Source organism: Nerophis ophidion, linkage group LG18 (assembly GCF_033978795.1).
Source record: "Nerophis ophidion isolate RoL-2023_Sa linkage group LG18, RoL_Noph_v1.0, whole genome shotgun sequence".
Classification (NCBI taxonomy): Eukaryota; Metazoa; Chordata; class Actinopteri; order Syngnathiformes; family Syngnathidae; genus Nerophis; species Nerophis ophidion.
In genome coordinates this window covers 50571630-50583703 of record NC_084628.1, presented here as the reverse complement: position 1 = coordinate 50583703, position 12074 = coordinate 50571630, and the positions used below count along the sequence as shown (strand labels likewise).

General features: G+C 40.8%; 1 protein-coding gene across 2 annotated transcripts in view; it reads right to left on the bottom strand.

Annotated features, from left to right (window-relative positions):
• Window positions 1–100: 100 nt before the first annotated feature.
• LOC133537310 (oocyte zinc finger protein XlCOF22-like) overlaps window positions 101–12074 on the bottom strand; it is a 340825-nt gene continuing 328851 nt past the window's right edge. For both annotated transcript variants that reach the window (XM_061878339.1, XM_061878340.1), the window contains exon 3: window positions 101–2693. In XM_061878339.1, the coding sequence (XP_061734323.1) occupies window positions 2488–2693 (206 nt within the window). In that variant the 3' untranslated portion in view covers window positions 101–2487. The remainder of the gene's footprint in view (window positions 2694–12074) is intronic.

The window sequence follows — 12074 nt, the reverse complement described above, 5'->3', positions numbered from 1 at the left end:
ACTACATGTAAGTCATATAAAGAAAACAATAAAACAATGGAGTGCAATACTAAAGAGAATAAAATACGTACAAATATTAACTAGAATTATTGTAGCCAACTTCAGTTGAAACATACATTGTTTATTGCATAAAAGTCTGGGGACATACATATAAAACAATCACACAACAATATTCATATTCAAGAGAGTAATAAAGACAACTAATAGAATGGATTCTAGAGACCCAACAAATTATTCAAAAAATCACACATTATAAAAGTAAAAGATCTTGTATAAAAGACAACTGTTCAAATGATGTATAAAGTAAATAATAATATGCTTCCAGAAGTGGTCCAGAAGATGTTTCAGATGTGAACCAGTAAATATGAACTAAGAGGGATTTATGTGTACTCAAAAGCAAAGGTATGAACACATGTAAAACAAATATGTACATCATATAAAAGGAGTTCATCTATGGAATCATCTACAATTAGAAAATAAAATATGTAACACGTCATTTTTCAAAAAACATATAAAACACTATTATGAATAAGTATAGAGGTAAATTATGGATATCTACACATACAATGTTTATTGTATGTAACATAATTGTATGTACTGTTTATTCTCACCTTTTCAGTCAAATTGTTGTGTTCATTTCAAAGTACACAAATGTGTGTATTAACTCATGTACTTGACTGTAATAAACACACTAATCTGAAGTGTCTAATCTATAAATGTTAGAATCATATTAAACAGATTGTTAGACAAACAACAATGTCACACATGTTATATGTGCTGATGTTGTTAGAAAGTCAAAATGAAAGTCTGGACAGTTTATTTCAAATCCTGCAGTTTCATTTGCTGCTGCTGTTCTCACCAGCACACTTGTGTTTCTTACACTGGTACTTAGAAGACAATCTTTCACCACACACACTGCAACTCAACACTTTCTCTCCTGCGTGTCTTCTCGTGTGTAATGTAAGAGTGTTTAGGTGACCAAAGCTTTTATCGCAGCTTGAACAGGAGTATGGTTTTTCACCAGAGTGCTATATCATGTGTAATTTTAATTGTCGTCCTTCTATATAACTTTTACAACATACTGAACATATGAAAGGTTTTTCACCAGCGTGTGTTCTCATTTTTACTTTTAAACTTTGTCTTATGACAAAACTTTTACCACATTATGAGAAGGAACAAGGTTTTTCTCCAGTGTGTATTCTCATGTGTGTTTTTAAATGTTGCCTTCGAATAGATTTTTTACCAAAGATTGAACATGAAAAAGGTTTTTCTCCAGTGTGTAGTGTCATGTGTGCTTTGAAATGCTTCTTTTGAGTACAATCTTTACCGCAGATTGAACATGAAAAAGGTTTTTCTCCAGTGTGTGTTCTCAAATGTACTTTTAAACCTTGATTTATTACAAAACTTTTACCACATTCTGAGCAGGAAATTTTATTTTCTCCAGTGGTAATCTCATATGTACTTTCAAAGATTGCCTTTGAGTAAAATTTTTAACACAAATTGAACATGAAAAAGGTTTTTTCTCCAGTGTGTATTGTCATGTGTGTTTTAAAATTTTGCCTTCGAGTAAAATTTTTACCACAGATTGAACATGAAAAACGTTTTACTCCAGTGTGTGTTCTCATATGTACTTTTAAACTTTGATTTAGTACGATACTTTTACCACAGTCTGAGCAGGAAACATTTTTTTTCTCCATTGTGTAATCTCATATGTACTTTCAAAGATTGCCTTTGAGTAAAATTTTTGACACAAATTGAACATGAAAAAGGTTTTTCTCCAGTGTGTATTGTCATGTGTGTTTTAAAATTTTGCCTTCGAGTAAAATTTTTACCACAGATTGAACATGAAAAAGGTTTTTCTCCAGTGTCTATTCTCATGTGTGTTTTCAAATTATGGCTTTGAGTATAATTTTTACCACATTCTGAGCAGGAACAATGTTTTCCTCCAGTGTGTGTACTCATGTGTGATTTTAAATAGTACCTTCGAATAAAAACTTTACCACAGATTGAACATAAAAAAGGTCTTTCTCCAGTGTGTGTTCTCATGTGTACTTTCAAATGTTGACTTCGTGTAAAACCTTTACCATATTCTGAGCAAGAAAAAGGTTTTTCTCCAGTGTGTGTTCTCATGTGTCTTTTCAATTTACTAGGATATTTAAAAGTTTTGTGACAGTGAGAAGATGTGAAGTGAGTGTTGTCAGTGTGACATGTCTTATCATCTTTAGAGTCTTCATCATCAGTGTCAGGAGAGTGTGACGTTGTGTCCTCACTATCTGATAGTGGAGCTAAGAGCTTGTCTGCTTGTGATCCTCCACAGTGGTCTCCATCAGCTTCTGTTGTCATGTGTTGTGTTGAGCTGCTGCTTGGAGGCTCCCCCCCTCCCCTCTCCTCACTTTCACCTTTCACCTCATCATCTTCACTCTTCACAGGGACACCAGTCACTGGGAACTCCTCCAACCATTTAGGCTGACTGAGTGGGACTGGGTCCTACTCTTCCTCCTTAGAGTGAGGAGTCAGTGGATCCACCACTTCCTTTTTAAAATGGGGTGTCAGTGGGTCCTCCTCTTCCTTTTTAAAATGGGGTATCAGTGGGTATTCCTCTTCCTTCTTAATGTGGGAGTGCTGTGGCTCCTCTGTCCGCATCCTGAAGCTCCACTTCTGTTGCTCAGGGTGAAGATGTTCTTCACAGACGTCTGCAAGACAAACACAGCATCTGTGCTCAGTCACACAATGCATTCAGTACTTTTACATGCACTTAGGAAAAACAAGTTATTGTATGAACTGTCTTGAAATCTCAGTGACGCACAAACACGCTGCTCTTTACAACATTATTCACAGGAAAAGAAACAAAAACCAGGACAGGACTTTTTACTATGGATGAACGATATGGTTTAAAATTGATTTTGCGATACAGTATTTCATTTAGAATTACTGATAGAACCATTTTAAAACAGGCTACACAGGCTCCTAATTTAGTTGCTGAAATATGCAGTAAAATATTACATTTCCAGTATTATTTTCTCAAATAAAGTAACCAGATATTAACAGTAAATAAACAAGTACATTATTAATAACTGTTTTGACAAAATAATACTATTAGAAACGAACAATATGTTACTGCATATGTCAGCTGCCAAATTAGGAGCTTGTGTACCTATTTTGAAATTATTCTATTCTCAATCATATATCAAATTATATATTGTGACATATTGTTATTAGGATATATATTTGAGGTCATATCGCCCATACCAAACATTGGTTCGTCGAGTCATTTTGTTTGGCCCACCAAATATATTTAATTTTAATATTCTTCAGATGTGTGTGTATGTTTAAAATGTGGGACTACTGTTCTACATCACGTGGAAGTGTCATGTCATGGGGATGGTGTGTTTTCAACTAAGGGTGTGACGATACGGTCAGCTCACCAAAGGATACTCGATATTGGCTTTAGGAGAACGAGACAATATTTTGGTGGTTAACATGATTCTTACACATGTGTGTACTTCATGTGTATATGAATGTACTTTTAGGGACGGCGTGGCGCAGTGGGAGAGTGGCCGTGCGCAACCCGAGGGTCACTGGTTCAAATCCCACCTAGAACCAACCTCGTCACGTCCGTTGTGTCCTGAGCAAGACACTTCACCCTTGCTCCTGATGGTTGCTGGTTGGCGCCTTGCATGGCAGCTCCCTCCATCAGTGTGTGAATGTGTGTGTGAATGGGTAAATGTGGAAGTAGTGTCAAAGCGCTTTGAGTACCTTGAAGGTAGAAAAGCGCTATACAAGTACAACCCATTTATTTATTTATTTATTTACTTTCCCTTGTGTGCTTCGTTTGACTGTAACTTCATAGTGGATAATATCTATAAACAACCTCAATTGTTTTACATCTTTAATTTGAAGGGCTGTTTACTTATCTGACAAATTCAAAGGAAACTGCACTTTTTAGAAATGTCACCTATCATTCACAATCCTTATGTGAGACATTTGTTTCAAACTTTTATGAATTTTAATTATTAAATAATCATGAGCAAAAAATCAGCTAACATTGGAGTCAATGGGAGCTCCTCTGTTAGACCCACAAAGTCCTCCAAAAAAACATCCAAAAAAATTGCCAACAATACTCATTTTACATTTTGTGACCTGAATATTAACCAAGTATTAATGATACTGTTATTATAAGCGCTAATATTAAGGACCTACTTTTAGCGGCGCGTTGATCACAGAAGTAACTAGCTTATGCTGCTATATTGACATACTGAACTGTTTTCTCACCTCTAAGATAATGAAAGCTAATTCTACAAACCCTGTTTCCATATGAGTTGGGAAATTGTGTTAGATGTAAATATAAACGGAATACAATGATCTGCAAATTATTTTCAAGCCATATTTAGTTGAATATGCTACAAAGACAACATATTTGATGTTCAAACTGATAAACATTTTTTTTTTTGCAAATAATCATTAACTTTGGAATTTGATGCCAGCAACACGTAACAAAGAAGTTGGGAAAGGTGGTAATGGATACTGATAAAGTTGAGGAATGCTCATCAAACACTTATTTGGAACATCCCACAGGTGTGCAGGCTAATTGGGAACAGGTGGGTGCCATGATTGGGTATAAAAGCAGCTTCCATGACATGCTAAGTAATTCACTAACACGGATGGGGCGAGGGTCACCAATTTGTAAGGAAATTGTTGAACAGTTTCAGAACAACATTTCTCAACGAGCTATTGAAAGGAATTTAGGGATTTTACCATCTACGGTCCGTAAAATCGTCAAAAGGTTCAGAGAATCTGGAGAAATCACTGCACGTAAGCAATGATATTACGGACCTTTGATCCCTCAGGTGGTACTGCATCAAAAACTGACGTCAGTGTGTAAAGGATATCACCACACGGGCTCAGGAACACTTCATAAAACTACTGTCAGTAACTACAGTTGGTCGCTACATCTGTATGTGCAAGTTAAAACTCTACTATGCAAAGCGAAAATCATTTATCAACAACACACAGGAACGCCGCCGGTTTCTCTGGGCCCGAGCTCATCTAAGATGGATTGATGCAAAGTGGAAAAGTGTTCTGTGGTCTGACGAGTCCACATTTCAAATTATATTTGGAAACTGTGGACATGGTGTCCTCCGGAACAAACAGGAAAATAACCATCCGGATTGTTCTAGGCGCAGAGTTCAAAAGCCAGCATGTGTGATGGTATGAGGGTGTATTTGTGCCCAAGGCATGGGTAACTTACACATCTGTGATGGTATGAGGGTGTATTAGTGCCCAAGGCATGGGTAACTTACACATCTGTGATGGTATGAGGGTGTATTTGTGCCCAAGGCATGGGTAACTTACACATCTGTGAAGGCACCATTAATGCTGAATGGTCCATTCAGGTTTTGGAGCACCATATGTTGTCAACCAAGCAACGTTAACATGGACGTCTCTGCTTATTTCAGCAAAACAATGCCAAGCCATGTGTTACAACAGCGTGGCTTCGTAGTAAAAGAGTGCGGGTACTTTCCTGGCCCGCCTGCAGTCCAGACATGTCTCCCATCAAAAATGTGTGGCGCATTATGAAGCGTAAAATACGACAAGACTGTTGAACAACTGAAGCTGTACATCAAGCAATAATGGTAAAAAATACCACTTTCAAAGCTTCAACAATTAGTTTCCTCAGTTCCCAAACGTTTATTGAGTGTTGTTCTGCCCTCACTATATGTGTTGAGGTTATACAGCTTGGCAGACAGCAAACAACCAATCCAGGACGTTCTAATAAAGTTACAAAGCAGATGAATCCATTTAGGTGTCATGGTCCACGTCTTGGACCATGTCATTGTTCTGTTTTGTTATCACAGCCTGTTTTGTATTTGACGTCTTTAGTTTCTGGTGGTACTTCCTGGTTTGTTTCGGTTGCCTAGTTACGCATTTAGTGTCACCTGTTTGTTGTTTTTGATCACGTGCAGCTGCCTCTGATTATTTCTGCCCCTATATATGCCTGTGTTTGTTTGCCTTTTGTTCTCGGACTTTAGTTTGCTACACGCAACAGATGACGTCACATTTCCCGATTGTGGTAAAAGACTTTTTGTTATACGATTAGCTTCCATGCTATATTGTTTGCTTGTCCGTAGTTTATATACTAGCGCTTTTTGTTCCTTTTAGCTTCCACGTTAGTTCTGTTTGTTTTGTTTTCAGTGCCTTGAGCAAGTGTTTTTTGTTCAAAAATTGTTTTTGTAGTGTATAATAAATCATTATCCTTACCCTCACGCTGTGTTCCATCCTCCACTGCACCCACGAGAGAATAACTTTTCACCACGATACCAGCATGACGTCACAGTAAAGTCCGAGCTAATGAAGCTTCTCTCGCAGCGGAAGTCGAAGAATTCGACAGGATAACGTGGAGGTTAGCCCAAGCGATGCAGGCTGGGACATTCCGCGGCGCGCCGTATGTGATGATCTTGGGGCTTGGAGGTCTCCAAGTCCCGCTTGACTCCACTAGGTCCGGCAACGCCCCGTCTCACCCCACCCCCTCGCATGCGTCGGCAGAGGCGGAAGCCGCGGCGAAGGGCATCGCCTAGCGACAGAGACACGCTAACTCCACCATCACCCCTTCACGGACACAGCCACTTTCAACTTGTCCAGGACTCACCATACACGCCTGGTAATCCTTTTGGTTTTTCTACTATTGACTCCTCCGGCTGGTCTGGTAGTCACGGGTACTGCACCCGTGACGTCAGCCCTCTTACGTCCCCAGAACATAGTGGGGATTAAGAATTGTTTTTAGAGCAGGCACTCCCTCAGTCGTCCACAGGGGACATAAATGACAATCTTACACTCCTTAAAGACATTTGTTTTCAATCACAGTATAAGTCTTTATTTTCTGAATTTGATTGATTGATACTTTTATTAGTAGATTGCACAGTTCAGTACATATTCCGTACAATTGACCACTAAATGGTAACACCCCAATAAGTTTTTCAACTTGTTTAAGTCGGGGTCCACGTTAATCAATTCATGATACAAATATATACTATCAGCATAATACAGTCATCACACATGTTAATCATCATAGTATATACATTGAATTATTTACATTATTTACAATCCGGGGGGTGGGATGAGGAGCTTTGGTTGATATCAGTACTTCAGTCATCAACAATTGCATCAACAGAGAAATGTGGACATTGAAACAGTGTAGGTCTTACAGTAGGATATGTACAGCTACCAGAGAACATAGTGAGTTCAGATAGCATAAGAACAAGTATATACATTAGAAGTACATTTGATTATTTACATTAGGTTATTTATAATCCGGGGAGATGGGATGTAAATGGAGGAGGGTATTAGTAAAGGGTTGAAGTTGCCTGGAGGTGTTGTTTTAGAGCGGTTTTGAAGGAGGATAGAGATGCATTTACTTTTACACCTGTTGGGAGTGCATTCCACATTGATGTGGCATAGAAGGATAATGAATTAAGACCTTTGTTAGATCGGAATCTGGGTTTAACGTGGTTTGTGGAGCTCCCCCTGGTGTTGTGGTTATGGCGGTCAGGAAGTAGTTGGACATGTACTTCGGTATCAGGGAGGTGTAGCGGATTTTATAGACTAGGCTCAGTGCAAGTTGTTTTACTCTGTCCTCCACCCTGAGCCAGCCCACTTTGGAGAAGTGGGTTGGAGTGAGGTGTGATCTGGCGTGGAGGTCTAAAAGTAACCGGACTAGCTTATTCTGGGATGTTTGGAGTCTAGATTTAAGGGTTTTGGAGGTGCTAAGGTACCAGGAGGTGCAAGCGTAATCGAAAAAAGGTTAAATGAGAGTTCCCGCTAGAATCTTCAGGGTGCTTTTGTTGACCAGAGAGGAGATTCTGTAGAGGAATCTCGTTCTTTGGTTGACCTTTTTGATTACCTTGGTTGCCATTTTATCGCAGGAAAGATTAGCTTCTAGAATGGAACCTAGGTAGGTGATCTCATCTTTCCAGGTGATAACAATGTCACCCACTTTTATAGTGAAATCAATGACTTTCTTAAAGGGGAACATTATCACAATTTAAAAAGGGTTAAAACCACTAAAAATCAGTTCCCAGTGGCTTATTTTATTTTTCGAAGTTTTTTTCAGAATTTTACCCGTCCCGGAATATACCTAAAAAAAAGCTTTAACGTGATTGATTTTCGTTATGTGCGAAGCCACTGTTCATTTTCCTGTGACGTCAGATAACGATGCCAATACAAACAACATGGCGGTTACCATAGCAAGATATAGCGACATTAGCCCGGATTCAGCCTCGGATTTCAGCGGCTTTAGCAATTAAACAGATTATGCATGTATTGAAATGGATGGTAGGAGTATGGAGGCAGATAGCGTAAATGAAATTGAAGAAGAAACTGCAGCTATTGAGCGAATAGCTATTGACGCTATTCGGCCATGTCTGCGTTAGCATCGCCGGTAAAATGTGCGGACCAAACGATCAGGACTTTCGCATCTTGTGACACTGGAGCAACTTAAATCCGTCGATTGGTAAGTGTTTGTTTTGCATTAAATGTGGGTGGAAGGAAACGCTGGATGTAAATATGGTTTCAAATGTACATACAGCTAGCCTAAATAGCATGTTAGCATATGTTTGATTAGCACATAAGTCAACAACATCAACAAAACTCACCTTTGTGATTTCGTTGACTTTATCGTTGGGAATGCATCTGCTTTGAGTGTCGCATGATATCCACACATTCTTGCCATCTCTGTCGTAGCATCGCCGGTAAAAACCAAACGAGGGACTTTCGCATTTCTTGACACTGGAGCAACTTAAATCCGTCGATTGGGATGTGTTTTTTTGACATTAAATGTGGGTGGAGGGAAAGGCTGGATGTAAATATAGCTACAAATGAGGCGTAATGCTGCAATATGTATACACAGCTAGCCTAAATAGCATGTTAGCATCGATTAGCATGCCGTGCTAATCGATGCACATTCTACATAAATCAACTAGAATCATTCCCTGATCGTGTTGTTACACCCTCCGACAACACACCGACGAGGCATGATGTCTCCAAGGTACCGGAAAACAGTCGAAAAAACGGAAAATAACAGAGCTGATTTGACTTGTGTTTGTAATGTGGTGGAGAAAAATGCTGTTCTCTACCTAGGTGACGTCACGTTCTGACGTCATCGCTCCGAGAGCGATAAACAGAGAGGCGTTTAATTCGCCAAAATTCACCCATTTAGAGTTCGGAAATCGGTTAAAAAAATATATGGTCTTTTTTCTGCAACATCAAGGTATATATTGACGCTTACATAGGTCTGGTGATAATGTTCCCCTTTAAGGTTGATATGGGACCCATATAGGATAGATTCCGTTTTACCTAAGTGTATGGATAGCTTGTTGTCAGAGAGCCAGGTGCAAATATTAAGTAGTTCAGCACTGAGGATTTGTTCCACCTGTGACTTGTCCTTGCCGGATACCAGCAGGGCCGAGTCATCCACAAACAGGAAGAATTCACAGTGGCATGCTGATGGCATGTCATTTACGTATATTAGGAACAGTAAAGGTCCTAGTATACTGCCTTGGGGGACTCCACAGCTTACTGAGAGGGGAGGGGCACCTCTACCACCTGTTTCTTCCCCTCCAAGTAAGATTGCATCCAGCTTGATGAGGTTTCATCGAATCCGATTGCTCTGAGCTTATCCAACAGTATAGCGTGGTTAACGGTGTCAAAGGCCTTCTGAATGTCCAGCATGACCATGCCGCAGTATTTGCCCGCGTCCACCTCATGTTTGATGTGCTCGCTCAGATAGAGAAGGCATGTGTCAGTGGAGTGCTTAGTTCTGAAGGCGGATTGGAATTTGTACATTAGTTTATTAGTAGCAAGGTATCCATCAACCTGTTCATAAACTATTTTTTCCATTACTTTCAAAATGGAACTGAGCATAGAAACAGGTCGGTAGTTACCAGGTTCTAATTTGCTTCCTTTTTTTATAAAGGGGGGTTACTCTTGCTATCTTGAAATCCTTGGGTAACTGGCCTTGTTTGATTGAGAAGTTTATTATATGTGTGATTATTGGGGCAATGGTGGTGGCAGAGTCCCCTCTGAAACCCCTCCACCTGTGACTTGGCCCCCTTCCCCTGTGACTTTTCCTCCCACCCTGTCTACCTCTTTCAGTTCCTACCCCCACTCACCCCTAGAGGTAGTTTTAGACCGTAGAGAGAGCGTCTGGCATCCGCTTGTGGAAGGGGGGGCTCGTGCTGGAGGTAGCACAGCAGCGTTCAGCCGAGTCTCTTCTCCTAGTTTGTATGGTTGACAGGTATTCTTGTTTCCATCGCTTCCAGAATCTATCAGAGAGAGATTGGACTTTCCGCCATTGTTGTGAGTGGATGTCTTTCACGTTGAAGTCTCCTGGCGGTGCAGATATGACGTCTCTCTTCAGTGTCAGCAAGGTTGCAGGTGTTAGTATTGCTGGCATCTCTGGTTTAGTTGAAACTGGAATGAGAGGTCTTGCGTTTATAATTGCCATGACCTCAGCCATGAGAGTGGTGAGCACCTCATGAGAAAGGTGAGAGCCTCCCTCCTTAAGGAGCAATGCATCCAGGATACGGCGAGTGATGCCAATTAGTCTTTCCCACACTCCTCCCATGTGGGAAGAGTTTGGCGGATTGAAGATCCAAGTGCACACTTAGTCCTGCAGGTAAGTTTTCAACTCTTTTTCCAACGACTCTTCCTCTTTTTCCGACCACTTGTCCCTCGCCGTCAACTTCTCTTCCTCGCCATGCTTCTCGTCGTCTGTGCTGGAGTCCATGACGATGGCCTTGGACTTGCTCCCCGCTCTGGACTTCTTGGGGCTGGACGAGGAGCGTCCTGCTTGGGCGTCGCTCTTCTTGCCCTTTGCGGCGGACTTGTCGGCCGACACTTTTTTCTTGGCCCTCTTCTTTTTCTTGGCGGGAAGCTGTTTGCCGCTGTTCTGTCTCTGAGGATCTCATCAGTCCCCACGTTGACTTTCAAGATGTCAAAACCATACGGTACATCAGCGAAGCAATACAAAAACTCATGAAAAAAATAAACACAGCTGTAAAACACTTACATACAAACAAGACAGCTGCTTGTACACCCGAAAGAGAACAAAGAACAGTGTCTAAGAGGAGCATCAACATTTGCATTTAAACTGTAAAATCCTGTTTATGATTTATTTACTCTACTTATTTAAATATGAACATTTTCCTTTAGGAAACTTTTATGATTTGTGTGTTGTTGTAGCTGGTATGCTGCAATTTTTTTTTTTCCCCCCAAGATGGCGACCCTGTAGTGGCTGCTGTTGGCAGGAACTCTGTGCTCTTGTGTCATCCTTTTGTGTTTCCCTCTTCTTTTCATGTTTATATATATATACATATATATATATATATATGTGTATTATTATTTTTATTTTTTTTGCCTTTTGGTCCGGACCTTTTGGGACTGTGTGACAAGGGGTGGCACTTTCGTGACTTCTGCTGTGCTTTTTTGTGAACTTCTGGATCTGCCTCCCGAGAGCCTTTTGGCCATGGAGACCAGCTGCTGGGTTTCTGCCACACCAGAGTCCGTTTGGAGAGACTGGAGGAGATGCAGATGAAGAGACAGGACTGCGGAGCTAGCACTGAGCGCCGGGACGGAAAAGCTTCACAGTGTCTTGGCTGAATGAGCAGGTATCGGACACCTCGGTCTCTTTGGACATATCCTCACTCATCCATGCGGACTGGACACTGGCCGAGACTTGGTTTGGCGGCCGAGAGTGGAGTCGGCTCTCTTGGTTGCTTTGTTGGGTCTGCTCCCGTCTCTGGCCAAGCTCCCTTCACCCCAGCAGACAATGGCGTGGGACACCGCAAAAGCCACCACATTGTATATGTTTCTTTTACTTTTTATTCATGTATGTATGTAGAAGTGGCTGGTTGCATCAGCTCTGCTCTTTTAATGTCCTTTGTCCTCTTTGATGTTTCCCTCTTACACACATGAAAGAGGAATGTGTGCTATGGCAATGAGTTGTTTTCTTCCCTTGGCCTCAGTCTGGACCCCCTCTCCAGGGGCCCAGGCTTGGACCGATTTTTTTTTTTTCTCTCATT